This window comes from Lucilia cuprina, chromosome 6 (assembly GCF_022045245.1).
Source record: "Lucilia cuprina isolate Lc7/37 chromosome 6, ASM2204524v1, whole genome shotgun sequence".
Taxonomy (NCBI): domain Eukaryota; kingdom Metazoa; phylum Arthropoda; class Insecta; order Diptera; family Calliphoridae; genus Lucilia; species Lucilia cuprina.
Window position 1 is genome coordinate 38610684 of NC_060954.1, and position 15623 is coordinate 38626306.

A 15623-nucleotide genomic window follows, 5' to 3' on the forward strand; every position below is an offset into this window, starting at 1 on the left:
CGATCCTTATGAAATTCTATGAAAAGATTTATGTCCCTATAAAACATGTTTGTGTCGAATTTCAATGCTATTGATGATTCTCTTAGCCAGTTATTGGCGATAAAGTCATTTTCTGAAGGGGACTTTATATGGGAGGTAGGGTCAATTATGGACCGATCCTTATAAAATTCTACGAAGAGATTTATGTTACCATAAAACATGTTTGTGCCGAATTACATCGCTATTGATGCTTCTGTTAGTCAGTTGTGAACGATAAAGTCATTTTCTGAAGGGTACTTTGTATGGGGGGTAGGGTCAATTATGGACCGATCCTTATGAAATTCTATGAAAGGATTTATATCCCCATAAAACATGTTAGTGCCGAATTACAGCGCTATTGATGCTTTGGTTAGTCAGTTATTGGCGATAATGTCATTTTCTAAAGGAGGCTTTATATGGGGGCTAGGCGAAATCGTGCACCGATATTGCCCATTTTCAATACCAAACAAACTGCATCAACTATAAGTATCTGTGCAAAATTTCATCTACTTCCGTTTGGACTCTATAGTGTTTTCAACAGACAGACAGACAGACAGACAGACGGACGGACATGGCTAGATCGTCTTACAATCTAATAAGGACCCAGAATATATATACTTTTATGGGTTTTAGACGAATATTTCAATGTGTTACAAACGGAATGACAAAAACAATATACCCCCCATCTTTTTTGATGGTGGGTATAAAAAGCGAAATTGCTTTGGAACTATAGACTACAATAGTTATATACAAATTTTTACCAACAGCCGAGCAGTCATCAACTCCTTGACGGGTGTATACCGGGGTAACGAGGACACAGTTATTCTATAAGCACCTGTAACTCTAATATCTAATTGTGAAAGGACCAAAAGTACCCAAGTTGATCATATAAATTAATAAAATTTTCGCTCCAAAGATTGTCACCCCAGCAACAACTGTTTCTTTTTCAACAGGAGATAATTAATAGACACAGTAAAATTATTCCAATTCACAATAGATGTCGTATCGTTGTATGTCATAAAATTAAAAAAAAAAGATTTTTTGAAACAAATCAATAATAAAAAAATTACGACATACTACGATACAACTGTACAACATCGATTGTGAATTGAACAGTTACAACAACAACACATTTACTTGCTTTAAGATCAGAGTAATTAAAAAAGTTTCATTTTAAGTATACATGACTCAAATTATAGGAATAGGGCAGTCAAAATTTCAAATCAAACATTTCTTGTTAAGTGGCCTAAGGTTGGTATTATATTATTGTTGTAAAAAAAGTTTTATTATGATTTTTTTTTCGCTTTTAAATAACAGTCAGCAATAATATTGCTTATTTATAGTATGATTTTTTTGTTAAAATAATTAATGTTGTTTTACATTAGTGGTATTATTATATTGTTTATAAATTTTATTTTTAAACTCAAAATAAACGCGAGCAAAAAGTTTATTGAACTTTACATGTGCGTTTTTTTAATTTGATGCTCTTTGTTATTAATATTATTTTTTCCCTCTTTATTGTATCGTTTATTTATTTCATTTTAAATTCTTCGAATAAATCTATTTTTAAATTTATTTGTATCTTTTATTTTCAAGTTAAATTTCCATTAAATTAGATTTTAAATTGAAAATTTGTTTTGTACACACACGCCAGTTTAATCGAACTGTAAGTTGGAATCAATAATGTGTTTTTTTACATCTTAAAAAAATATGATAAACTTTATACTCTTAATAGTCTTGTAATAGTAAATTACATTATGTAGTAATTATTAAAATTATGTTTAGTGTTTCTGTAGAACTCGTATTATTACCAATACGCAATATATTCCCTTAGAATTTATTTTTAAAAATTGTTTTTAATTTTTGAAGCTAAATGCTAACACGTGCCTGTTATTATTTGGCGCCTCCTTGTTTTCAAATATTAAAAAAAATGTTTAATTAATAATTTATTAGTTATTTATCAATATGGTATTAAAATACTTAGACTGTGTGTAAATAATAACTTGCATTAAATTTAAACTTTGTATTAATATAGGCACAATTTTAATTTACCTTGAAAAAATTCAGACTATTATTAAACAAATAGAATTGTTACATATAAATAGGTATACGCTAAATATTCGGATATGTATTGTAAATTAGAACTCAATTTGAATATTGGAATAGGAGCTTAAGTTCAGGCTTAGATCAATAAGGAACCAAGTTCCTTTTAAGGGAATTGGTTCCAGTAGGTAGTGTGTTCGAGAGGCCTAGGTGTATTTCTTTGGATGTTTTACATCGTCCTTTTCAACTAACTAACTAACTAACTAACTAACTAACTAACTAACTAACTAACTAACTAACTAACTAACTAACTAACTAACTAACTAACTAACTAATTAACTACCTGGCTTACTTAGTTTTTTTCTAAACTTCTGGATACAATTTCGTGAATCCCAGATGTGATGAAGAAAATCGAAATCATTCTCCTAATTTGATTCCAATATATAGATTTATAATTGTTTATTTGGTTTAGAGAAAAATGCCTTCAGATCTTAGTCGGAGAATATTAATTTTTTTCTACGAATAAGCTCGGAAGGCACTTCATTTAAAAGCAATTAGTTTAGTAGATATCAACGACTCTTATCGACGTGTGTAGTGGGCTGATCTTTATATCATTACCTAGAATTATATGTTTTTTATATAAGTAGTTTTTGTCAAAATCATCGCTATAATGAAGTAATGATTACATTACAGATCCCAGTAAGTGTAGTGTAAATCGGTTAGAGACAGAGCCTTAAAAAATTTGTAGAAAGATTATACCCCATCTAGGTGTATTGCATTCCGGGGGTAAAGAATTGCAACCAATACCTCTAGGCCTCTAGAGTCTATAAACTGGTGTTTACAATTCAATATTAGGCTTGTCCTTGGATGATTTGAAATACGGTCCAACCAGAGCACCACATAACATGGTACTACGGGTGGAAACTTCCCACAGGACTATGTCTTGGCTTGTCAGTTGGTGAGGTTCCTTTTTGATCCACGTAGTGGTTGTGCTTGAAAGATATAATTTTTACGTATTCGTATGGGTATTCGAGGTGGAGTTTTTCTGGTGCTTTTTGATGTTTACTCTGATTCGATAAAGCGAATGGAGTAATTTTTGATGTGTATTCTGATTCAATAGAGGGATGGAGTAATTGATGTATTTGACGGATGGGGTGTTGATGTGCTAAATTATGGTTTAGAAAGACAGGGACGGAGTTTTAGTCTTTAATAAATAAAATAAATTTAAGCGATTATCCTACATTGCTGAGTGCGTTGGAGTTTACTCTATAACATGCTCAACTTATCACACTGGGTCTATGTGACCACTAACATAAAGTCATGGCAATTATCATGATCCGTGTTTCGGACTACCAAGGCAGGTGGTGAGTTGTTGCTTAGTATTACTCTCCCAGTGGATAAAAAAGACCACCGTGAAATAGCATGTCAAGGCAGGTGTTCACGTGAAGCACTTCGACTTCAACCAATTGAATGAAACTATCGTTTGAATGACTTTAAAAAGTGCAAGCTTTTGAATAGAAAAGATGAAGTCAATAAATATATACTCACCAAAAAATAACTTCCAAAGAAGTGAAAAAAAAGTAGAATTTACTCCACGAAAGTGCTCAAAAAGACCTGAAGAAATGATGATTTTAACACATTCCTAATTCACTACTTCTAAAATCATTCCCAAGATGTCATTTTTATGTTCTTCTTGGAAGTTATTTGAAAGGGAAATTGTAGTTTTATATAATATAACTATATAACTATAAGAATAAAAGGAAAGTATATGGAATTGCAAATAGTTTCGCTTCTTCAGAAGTTATTAAATATCACTACCACAGAAGTTAAAAAATAAGTTAGTGCTACTTTTGAAGTGGTGATAAATGTTATTCTTTGGGAAGTACTTCGTTTTATTTTTGCTGGGTATTTTTTAAACCATTTCTAATAAATACTGATATTGTGTTCTTTAAATACTTTATAATTCATTAGTCAACTTCTACGTTAAGATACAGAATCTGTATCCGTTCGATTTGGTTGATTTACATAGACTTTGTTTCCTAATTACTCGTAAGCGATTATTGTAAGTACTTGCCTCCAATGACCATTATCATGTTAATACTGATTTTGTGTATAATTTTAACCCCTTACCTGTTAATGAAAGTTTTTGCTGGGTACTATACATTAGTAGATCTCAATTAAAGAAATTATTTCTAATTACTTAATTGAATTCTATGATTCATAACTCATACAGGCAATAATATTTCAAATGCAATTATTAAGCGTATTAATATGGGAAGTATAAATATTTAATAAATATTTTTATTTGTAACATTAAATTAATTAATTTCTATATATTTAAATAATTAAAGAGTAAACAAAAAAAATTAAAAAACAATTAAATTTAAATAATGAATTAAAATGCATTTATTAAAGCAGCACATGGAAATAATTAAATAATTTTGTTATTATTTTAAGGGGGAAGATGCTGAATTTAATAGAGCGAAAAATTTATTCAAAATTTTAATTATAGAAAGGGATCTAATGTTTACAATAAACATATTCCCCGAAAATTATTTATTTATTACATTTTACAGCGAAAAATATAAAACTAAATTTGAATAAAAATATATCATAAATAATATTGATTTATAGTCTTCAAAAAAAAAACACAATTGTTTGTACAAATAATAAACAATTGCTAAGTAGTATTCAGTGTTTTTTGCCAACTGTTTATTGTTTTTGATAAAAACATTAAAATTTTCTTTTTAGAAAATTGTTCTTAACCCCGTCTACGTGACTTTGAGCACAACTTTTAAAAATAAATTTAAACGTGAGTAAAAAATGTTGTTCAAAAAAAATTTCAATAAAAAAACAACATTGCACATTAAATGGACATTTTTATGGATTAGAAATATTGTATAACTTAAACCAGCTGCTGTTGGTAGACAGAGTCATTTATCCGTATACAGTCTATTGATATTGGCTAGTGTTGCTAATTTAAATTAAACGGTTATTCACTTCATCAATTACTCTGTACATATGATGAAAATCATCAAAAGTCTATTTATAAAAAGTAACAAGTGAGAGTGTTAGTAAATTTCATTAGAAGGATTCGTCAATTATGGACGAATCCTCCCTAAATTTGGTAGAGAAATTTTGACTCGCTTAAAACAAAGAGGGAAGGATCATTTATGAGCCGATCCAAAAAAAATTTTGAAGAGATTTTGGCTCGTAAGAAACTTACGTGTATCGCTTTACTTGTATTTTTAAGCCAGTAATGAGCCTTAAAGCCATTTCCTGAAGGGGACTCAATAGGGTCGGATAGGGTCAATTATTTAATTGTTAAATAGATTTTGGTTCGCGAGGAACCATAATAGTGTAAAAGGTTTTTTCTATATTCGTATTTGTTAGCCACTTTAGATATATATTTTTTTTAATGGGCGGTAGGGTCAATTATGGACCGATCCTCCCTAAATGAATGAGCGTTAAAGCCATGTTCAGAATAAGACCTTGTATGAGGGGTAGGGTCAATTATGGACCTATCCTAAAAAATTGGTAGAAAGATTTTGGCTCATATGAAACTTATTTATGTCAAATTTCATTGCTATACTTGTGCTTTTAAAGCAGTTATGCTCGTTAAAGCTGTCTTTTAGAGGTATACTTGTATGGGGGCTATCCGAAAAAATGTACCGATATTACCCATTTTTAATACCAAATAAACCTTAGCAATAAAGAATATTTATGCGAAATTTCAACTGTCTAGCTCCTCCCGCGTAGTCCCTATTGTGATTTCAACAGACAGACTGACGGACATGGTTACATCGTCTTAGAATTTAATAAGGACACAGAATATATATACATTTATTGGTCTATGATCAATATTTCCAAGTGTTACAAATGGAATGACAAAATCAATTTTTATAAAAAACCTAGTAGTAACATCACTTAATGTTCCCTTTTAAGAAACGAATCGATTACTCGATATCACAAATATTCGTTCATTTGAATATATTGTATATTCAGTTTATATTGTATATTTAGTAAATTCTGAGCCGATATTGAATAGAGATTGTCAAAATCAATCAAAATTTATGAAAACTTAATATCGTCATCGCCGGTGGCTGCAATTGCAATCAAGTTAGGTAACACAAAATAAATACTACATTTATGTATTTCTTCTTATCTATGATCGTTTTTCGATCTTTACTAACGGATTAATCAGGGCGCATGTGTAACAAGTTTTATTTACAATTCATACATTGACTAATTAAAATTCATATTACAGTTGTTATTAATGCTGCAAATTTTTTGTTTGTTTGTATAAAAAAACACTTTGTGCTCTATGACTCTAAGACCTAGAGAGAATATTTAATTATTTACGACGATATCCGTAAACGTGCTTGAGATACAATGACACTAGATTTTCATATTATGACGATAGTGTGTGTGTGTTAGGAGAGGAGAGCAATATCGTAAGTCTGTTGTATTTAATCAGGTTTGGAAAGACTTTGAAAATTGTTCGCAAACATTTATTAAAAATTATTTATTTTTAAGTTTACTGGAAGAAAAATCGTTAAAAAAGTTTTCTATTTTAAAAACGTAAATTTAAAAAAAATACGTGTTTAAGTTTATTTAAGAAGCTGCTGACAAAAGCTCTTTAAAATGCTTTCTCTAGTGAACTTTTGTAATACTTCTTTTTCTCTGTAAAACTTTTATTCAAAGTTTTTTAAAAGCTCTTAAAAATTCTTTTAAGACATTTAGAAAGTTTTTTTAAGGACAAGCTTTCAATAAAAAGCTTTTAGGATTGTTTTCCTAAAAATTTGTTTTTATTAAAATAATTATTCTAATCTATTGAAATCATTAAAATATTTTAAAACAATAAAGTTTTCGTATTAAACCGCTTTTTTATATACTTAAAAAAAATTATTTCAAAAGTTTTTAATGAAAGCTCTTGCATACTTTTTCTCCAGAGAACTTTTTTAATACTTTTTTTCTCTATAAAACTTCCTAAACAATTTTGTAAAAGCAACTCTTTAAACAATTTGGCAAAGAAAACTTGTGTAAAACTATTTGGCAAATCTTTCAAAATAAAGCTTTTGGAATTTATTTAAATTTATTTTATTAAAAAGTTTCCTCTTAAAATAAGCTTTTTAAAGAAAGCTATTTTAAAAGAGTTCTTAAGAAAATTAATTATATTTTTATAGTTTTCTCACGATAACATTTTCAAAAGCTTTCTAGAGAAAAATTTTAAGATAATTTTTTGCAAAATTTTCCAAAGAAAATTTTAACGAAAACTATTTATCTAAAAAAAACACTTTCTAAAATTTTTTTCATAAAACTTTTGAGAAAAATTGTTTGTAATGTTTGCTGTAGAAAAAAAGCTATTTCAATATTTGTTTAAAGAAATATCTTTTGAATGTTTTCTGAAAAAAGCTTTCTGAAGGAAAATTTTTCAATAGTATTCTATAGAAAGCTTTTTTACATGTTTTCTGCAGACAATTCATTAAAAGGTTTTCTAAAAAAACTATAAAATTCAACGATTTTTTTTAAGAAAACTGTTTGAAAAGTTGGTTTAACAACACTTTTTTAAAAGTTTTTTCTTTAAACAAGATAATTATTCTAAAGTAGACTTTTAAAGGTTTTAAAAAAAATCTTTTTTAAAAGATTTCATAAGAAAATTCTTTCAATTTTAAAAGGTTTCTAAACAAAACTTACTTCAAGGTTTTATAAAGAGACATATTTCAAAAGTTTTTCAAAGTTGAATCCTTTTTTAAAGCTTTACATTTAAGTGAAATTTAGATGTGGGCTTTTCATAGTGACTATGGTCATATGAGGACCTATTATTATTGAATTCTCCAGGGTCATCAAGTCGAGATATGAGTATATTAAACATTATATTCAATTTTCATTAAATTATCTGGACCTGTAGTTTGATTAAAAAATTTACAAGCCCTATTGGGGGGTTCAAGTGTATGGGGGCTAGGTGAAAAAATGGACCGATCTTAACCATTTTCGATAGGCTTCGTAGCTGGGACAATAGAAGATCATGTACCAAAACATGCAACATGTAGTTTATTTACAAGGTTTAAGGACAGACAGACGAACAGGCAGACAGACAGACAGACGGATGGACATAGCTAAATCGACTCAGAAAATGATTCTAAGCCGATTGGTATACATTAAGGTGGGTATAGGACCAATAAATTTGTGCGTTACAGACATCAGCACTAAAGTGTTGTGGGATATAAATACACCTAAATTTAAAAATTCTGCGCCCGCCTGAAAGCCGGCTATAGAGAACACATTATTTTCGAGATAAGAATCTCTCTTTCCTAAATTATAAACAAATTGTCCAATGCAGTTCTGCATTTTAAGTGTCACTATGTCTATGGACGTTATGACACTTTTAAGAACCAAACAGACCAAAATCTCTGTTGGCAATCGAACCCTCAATCTCCCGACGGACAGTCTCGTACACTACCATCTAGCCTACCGCAGCTTCCCTTTTTGAATATGTTCTTCAGAACATTCTTTCGAAAAGTTATCGACTAAAAATCTTATAATCAATAGAAATCGCTGTAGATTTTATTGAAGAGTAATGTCTTTCAAATTTCTCAAAGAAACGCTCTTGAACATGGACTGAATGATACTTATAAATCTTTATTTATAGTTCTAATAAAAGCTTTTCAATCTACAATTACTTGTAGTTGAAGGAATTACAATTACTTGAACATGTAATTGAAAAATATACAATTACATGTAATTTATAATAAGTAAAACCTTTATTACAATTATTTAGAATTGTAATTGGTAAATTATTTAATTACAGTTACAAGTAATTGTAATAGGTTATTGGTCAATTACAAATAACGAGTAATTGTAATTAGAAAAATTTTAATTACAAGTAATTGTAATTGACTAGAAAATGAAATACTTTGTGTAATCATTATTCCCATAGAAGTATCTCCTGTCGAAAAGTTTCATTAAAAAAACGATTCATTGAAAAGTTTTATTGTTTTTAAAATTGCATTATCATTTAAAATATATCATTATTCCATCCCTGATTAAATATATACTCCATAAAATTAGCTATGTTTGTATCGAAAACATTGTCCATATAAATGGCTATATAACAATCATATAATTTATAACAGTTTAATAGTGTTTATTATGAGTTGTTGTTGCTCGTGGTTTGTATTTGGATTTAATACTTTAATTATTTTGCATACAAGTTTGTTAATTAAAAATTTATTTCTATGTTAACTTTTATAGTTTTTAATATTATTTTCCGGTAATATTTAGATTATACTTACATATATATGTATTTAATAAAACTTAATGATACCGGAATAGGTATATTGTAATGTATAATTAAATTATTGAATTTAAATATTGAAATGGACTTTTAAATTATTTTGTACAGTTTTATTTTCTCATATCACGTGTATATACTTCATATATATTTGCAGATCAAAGTATTCAATAACTGCAGATCAAACGTTTTATAATTGTAGCTATTTTCCTTTCAGAAAAATATTTCTTTGAAAGGTTTTCACAATTTCTTATTAAACAAGTAGGAAAGTATAGTCGGGCATGGCCGACCATATGATACCCTACACCATGAGTATATTTTTACAATTTTTACTTTTATAAAATTTTTATTTTTTGTAAAGAAACTTTTATGTTGAATATTACCATAATTACAAAATATTTAAGCCATTTATTGATAAAAAACTAAAATTTCTAAATGAGGCTTTATATAGGTCAAATATGGGCCGATCCTCGGTAAATTTGGGAAAAGGATATATTTCTAAATAACAGTTAGTTTTGTTGAGTTTCATTGCGATACAAATGGTTACAAGTCAATTTTAGACGTTTAAGTCATTTTTTGAAGAGGGGTTTGTATGGGGGCTAGGGTCAAATATAGGCCGATCCTTACGAAAATCTGCAGTATCATTTATACTTATATAAAACATATTTGTGCCAATTTTTTCAGAGATAGCAGAATATTTGACGTAATTATAGCATAAAAAGTTCAAATCGGGAGGTACGGTTGTATGGGGGCTAGGTGAAATAATAGACCGATTTCAACCATTTTCAATAGGCTTCGTCCTTGTCCAATGCTTGGTCCAAATTTCATCAAATTATCTTGAAAATTGCGGCCTGTACCTTGCGCACAAGGTTTACATGGACAGCCAGCCAGCCGGACAGACGGACGGACATGTCTTAATCGACTCAAAAAATGATTCTGAATCGATCGGTATACTTTAAGGTGGGTATTGGACCAATATTTTTGTATGTTACAAACATCAGCACAAACGTATAATACCCTCCCCACTATAGTGGTGTAGGGTATAAAAATTTCTTTAGAAATCATTTTCAAATTAACAAATTAATTTTACATTAACAATCCTTTGACACTTGAGTAGTAGTTTCAAATTATTTTGATAGAAAACCTTTAGTTTTGCTGGGTAATTGAAAGATTATAAGTATATATTTACATCAACAATGTTGAACTCAAATACTTTGCATATAATTAAATCAGTTTGGTATTTAATTTAAATATGACTATAAATACAATTAAAATAGCAATGCAATTATTATATTATTGTTAATTACGAGTATCAGTTGTAATATATTAGAATTACAATTAAAAGTTCTATCGTATGATGTTTTAGAATTAACTTTTAAAAGCATTTTAACTTTATGTGACATGTGGGGAAAAAATTACATATTTAAACATGCATTACAATGTATGGTGTTTGTAGGACTAAAACAAATTAAAGTTAATTACTTATGGTAAAATTTTTGAATTTTAAGTTGTATTTGAATTTTAAGTCGTATTACAGATTTCAACAGCAAATCGCAAGTGATGCTTTGGTTATATAAAATTCACTTGTTGTTACCCTGTCGATTTCACCTTGATGGAAGGTGTAATTGGCATACGAGCAGGGTCAAACATAATCACAATCTTATTTACATAGCTATATCAAAATAGTGGACTTAGACCCACAAAAATATATAAATGTTATTAAATTCTAATTCAAACTGGTCATGTCAGCTTCACTGTCTTTTGAAAGACCTAATTAAAAGATCTTGAGGACTAGTCTTATTGGAGGTCCGAATGAAAATCATCTTGTTCCTAGACCTTTTTCAAAACCTCACTATTTGTTAAAACTAAAACTAAAGCGGGGTGATTAAGACGATAATGATGTATGGTGTTATTGTCTGGTGGTATGCACTTGACCAATTATCAAACAAGAACATTCTCACAAAATTTATAAGACAATCGGTGTTCTCAGGACTACACCTATTGAACTGGCTTCCTGTGGATCTTTTTGCCAAACAATTCGCAATGAATAATGTAGCCAGATTAAAGCCCACCTTACACGATCACACAAGTAATATGATCTGTCAAAATTTTGTGTAGAAGAGTACGGATGGAATCGTTTAAACTCAATATGTAATGAAACCATTACATGTAAAGTGTGATCGTGTGAAGTGCCCTTAATTATCACAAGTAGATGGATCTTTGGTTTCAGTGGTCATACAAAAATTGTAGATCTGCTCCCAAATCTACTCAATGCCGTTATGTACTGCTTTCCGGAGCCGTATATAACGAACAATTTCGTGGTATAGTATAATCTCTGATCATGATGAATCAATTCCTATAAACGTTATTGGCCTTAATGTGCATACATATGATTCTAAAATAACAAAGATGGTCGGTGGTGGTATCTTCATTGAAGAATTTTGAAAATGGGCAATTTTTTGCGTTCCTCTAGCTTCCTTTAAGAAACAAATACAAGACGGTCATCTCAAGACCGATATTCTTAGAAGCATACTTGCTCGATTGCTAGGTTGCTATGGCCTAATAAGGTTCCTTATATATTAAAACATAGCAGATTTCATCTAAGTGCTCTGTTATCAGTTCTTACTGGTTATTCGAGAAATGTATGCAAGACGCATTGGTATTCCATACAAAGAGCTGTCAAAACGAAGAGGAGGAGGAAAAAATTACCAGGCCCTTGAAACGATTCGATCATACTTTTGTGATCTATCTGATTTGCCAACTATTCAACGTGAACGTATTCTGACAAAATTGTCGAAGTGAGTTTTGTGATTAAGGAGTATGCGCCAAGTTTCATCAAATTATCGTTAAAATTGCGACCTGTAGCATGCGCACAGGGCAGGGTAAACATAGCTAATTGGACTCAGAAAGTGATTCTATGTCAGTGGGTATAATTTAAGGTTGGTGTAGGACCAATTTTTTAGGATGTTGCAAAAATCAAAAATAAAATAATGGACCGATTTTAATCATTTTGAATAGTAATCATGGTATTCCATCGACTATGTCTGATGAAAAATATTTTGAACTAAAAATTACTGTTCAGTAAACTTTATAGATATTGTCCAAGCTTTCGAAGTCTAATATGTAAGATAAACATCGTAGTATATATACATAAAATAATCTCAAACGATCTGCTTAGGATTAAGTGTAGACTACACGATCAATGCTGGTCTACAAAACAGAAATTTACAAGTATGATTTACTATGATATGAAATTTTGCAACTAAAACTCATTTGCAAACTAAACAATCAATATACATGGAAATATAAACAGATACTCCTATCGGACAATAGACAGCATATTGTCTCTCTATGGACTAGGGGATAGAAGATTAGTGTATTGTTTAGTCATTAAAATCGTATAAGTATATACTAGTCAAAAGACTAACTAACGCAAAGAAAAAACATAAAGGAAGTTATAGTCGGGCGAGACCGACCATATAATACCCTACACCTGTATACGAATGAAATGTGATTTAGTTTTCATAATAAAGCATTTAAGTTGAATTGTACCTTGCCTCAGATAAGTATAGAACTTGGTTTTGCACTTTGGTTTTTTAAAAGCCCTATTTGGCGGGTTCAGTTCTATGGGGCCTAGGTGAAATAATGGACTTCGTCTACGGTATAATAAAATATCATGTGCAAAATTTCATTGAATTATCTCCAAAATTGCGACCTTTAGTTTGATTACAATGTTTACAAGCCCTATTCGGGGGTACAGTTGTATGGGGGCTAGGTGAAATAATGGACCGATATTAACTATTTCCAATAAGGTTCGTCCTTGGGACAATAGAATTTCATGTACCAAATTTCATTCAATTATCTTCAAAATTTCGGCCTGTAGTTTGATTACATGGACGGACAGACCGACGGACTTAGCTAAATCGACTCAGAAAATGATTCTGAGCCGATTGGTATACTTTAAGGTGGGCATAGGACCAATATTATTGTGCATTACAAACATCAGCACAAACTCAAAATACCCTCCCCACTGAAGTGGTGTAGGGTATAAAAAGCTATTATATATTTGTTTAATGTTGTTTGGTTATAATCTCCTCCCAGATTCTTTACAATATCCTCTTCCAAAATTTAACGGAAGTCTGTTGTTCTTTTAACTCTCATTGTTCTACCATTGTACTTTTAAAGACGAAATGACCCAAAAATGGTTCAATTATAACAACTATACCAACCCTGATTCATATCATATAGATAAGACATGTTTCAGAGATAAATTTTAACTCACCTCAACATTGCCTTATAAAACTTGTCAATGTTAGACTTTGAACAATATTAGATCCTGATATCTTGCTAGTAATATCATTGTGGATATAACTTTCCTCGCGAATACCGATTGGAAAATTCTTAGGTATTATGTCCAAAAAACAGAGTTTATGGATATCGGATGATAATATATTCAGCAAACACTATATAAGTATTTCTTGTAATTAGAAGAGTTTTCCATCAGATCGAACACATAACAGGTCAGGTTAGGGGTTAGGTGTTTTTCATAGGAGTTGTTATATTATATATTCTCCTATCCTAACGTAAATGACTTTATCGTTTTACAGCGCCCATAGTGCATAATTTAAGGTTATTGTACTGTTTTTATCCATAACATATTATAACAGTTATCAATATGTAACGATATATATGTATAACACTACACTTTCTAATTATAAAAGTTACATGTGTATGCATGTTTTAATGTTTTCTCTAATACGGAATATTACTGATTTTTTGCAATGATTTTGATTTAAAACAAATTTTACATAATAATTTTATAATAGTTTCAAATTTACTTCATCTAATTTGGCAACAGAGAATGTTATCATATTTATTTAAAATATTAACACTCGTCTTCGTAATAAACCATATTTGGAAATTTTATTATTGGTTTAAACCAAAAAAAAAAAAGAAAGAAATAAAGAAAAGATTTCATATAAACAAATAAGGAAAAATAAACAAATAATAAAAGTTATCAAAAAAATTTTCACTTTTTGTTAGCATCATAAATGAAATCAGTGAAGGGGTGTGGGGTTTGTTTATGGAAAGTCAAGAGATTTGTTAGTTGTTGCAAATACAATTTGTGGCAATAACAGTATATACATTTAAAAAAAATGTAAACAGAAGTTGGAAAGAAAAAAAATGTGTATTGCAACCGGTATCAAACACTTGATATGGTTGTAGCAAGCCAATCAACTGGCGCACAGTGGGTAAATTTGGAAAATTTTGAAATTTTTTTCTTAATATCGCATGAATCCTAAGAAAGTGTGGTTGAGTTTAAGTTTTGAACTTGCCGCTTCTTTTCGAAGTAAAAGGAGTTTTTTTTAATAATTTAGAAACTTGAGATTTATTTCTATGTTTTGTGCAAATTCGCCCACTTTGATGAGCGATGGACGGACATATTAAAATTGAACTGTCAATTACTTACCTTGTCAAGTTGATTGCGCATATTTAACATGTTGCTGTTGTTGTTTTTTTATTGTTATAAAAATATCTTCCTTAAATTTAGTATTTTAAAATTTTCTTGTATTAAGCAACTAAATAATTAACTCTCGAAATTTGATTTCAAGAGACTTAAGTCGACTAAGATTTGGTGGAAATAAAATTATTTAATTTTTGTACTTTCATTTAAGGAATTTTTTTCGGCAATTATTCTCTAAATAGATATAATTTTAAAATTTTGTGTTTAATTTAATTTAGCACTTATTCATGGTTGAAACAAAAATTGTTGTGGTCTTTTAACTAAATACTATATAAATAACAAATTTTAGGCATTTTTTTAATTTTGAGAATTTTTTGCTTTTTTGTGTATTTTTTTTTTGTTTTGAACAACCGTTTCGTTTTGTATGAAATTCGCAACTGAATACTGGGCAACTAAAGGCTTAAACTCAAATAAGCTTAAGTAATACAAAAAAACAACTACAACAACAATAAATATAAATAAATTTAGCCAACCAACAAAGCAACAACAACAACAGTAATAAATAAATACTTGTACATCAACAAACAACAACAACAAAACTGTTACTTATATATTTTTTTTTTTTGAAAATAAACAATAAGTACAACTAATACTGAGAGTTGAAAATGAAAAAAATAAATAAAATTCAAAATAAAAATTCACACATTTATAAAACATTCACATCTACATACATGTATTTAGTAGAGAATATACACTAAAGAGAGATAGAGAGAGAGCCAATTTATCCAAACTAGCCAGGTTAAT

The 15623-nt window shown here is 29.4% G+C and overlaps 1 protein-coding gene across 1 annotated transcript in view; it reads right to left on the reverse strand.

Moving 5' to 3' along the window:
* Positions 1-15266, reverse strand: part of LOC111686579 (probable serine/threonine-protein kinase tsuA) — a 53800-nt gene extending 38534 nt beyond the window's left edge. Inside the window, exon 1 of the mRNA XM_046954648.1 lies at positions 14826-15266. Within this exon, the coding sequence (XP_046810604.1) occupies positions 14826-14855 (30 nt within the window). The 5' untranslated portion in view covers positions 14856-15266. The remainder of the gene's footprint in view (positions 1-14825) is intronic.
* Between the last annotated feature and the right edge of the window lie 357 nt (positions 15267-15623).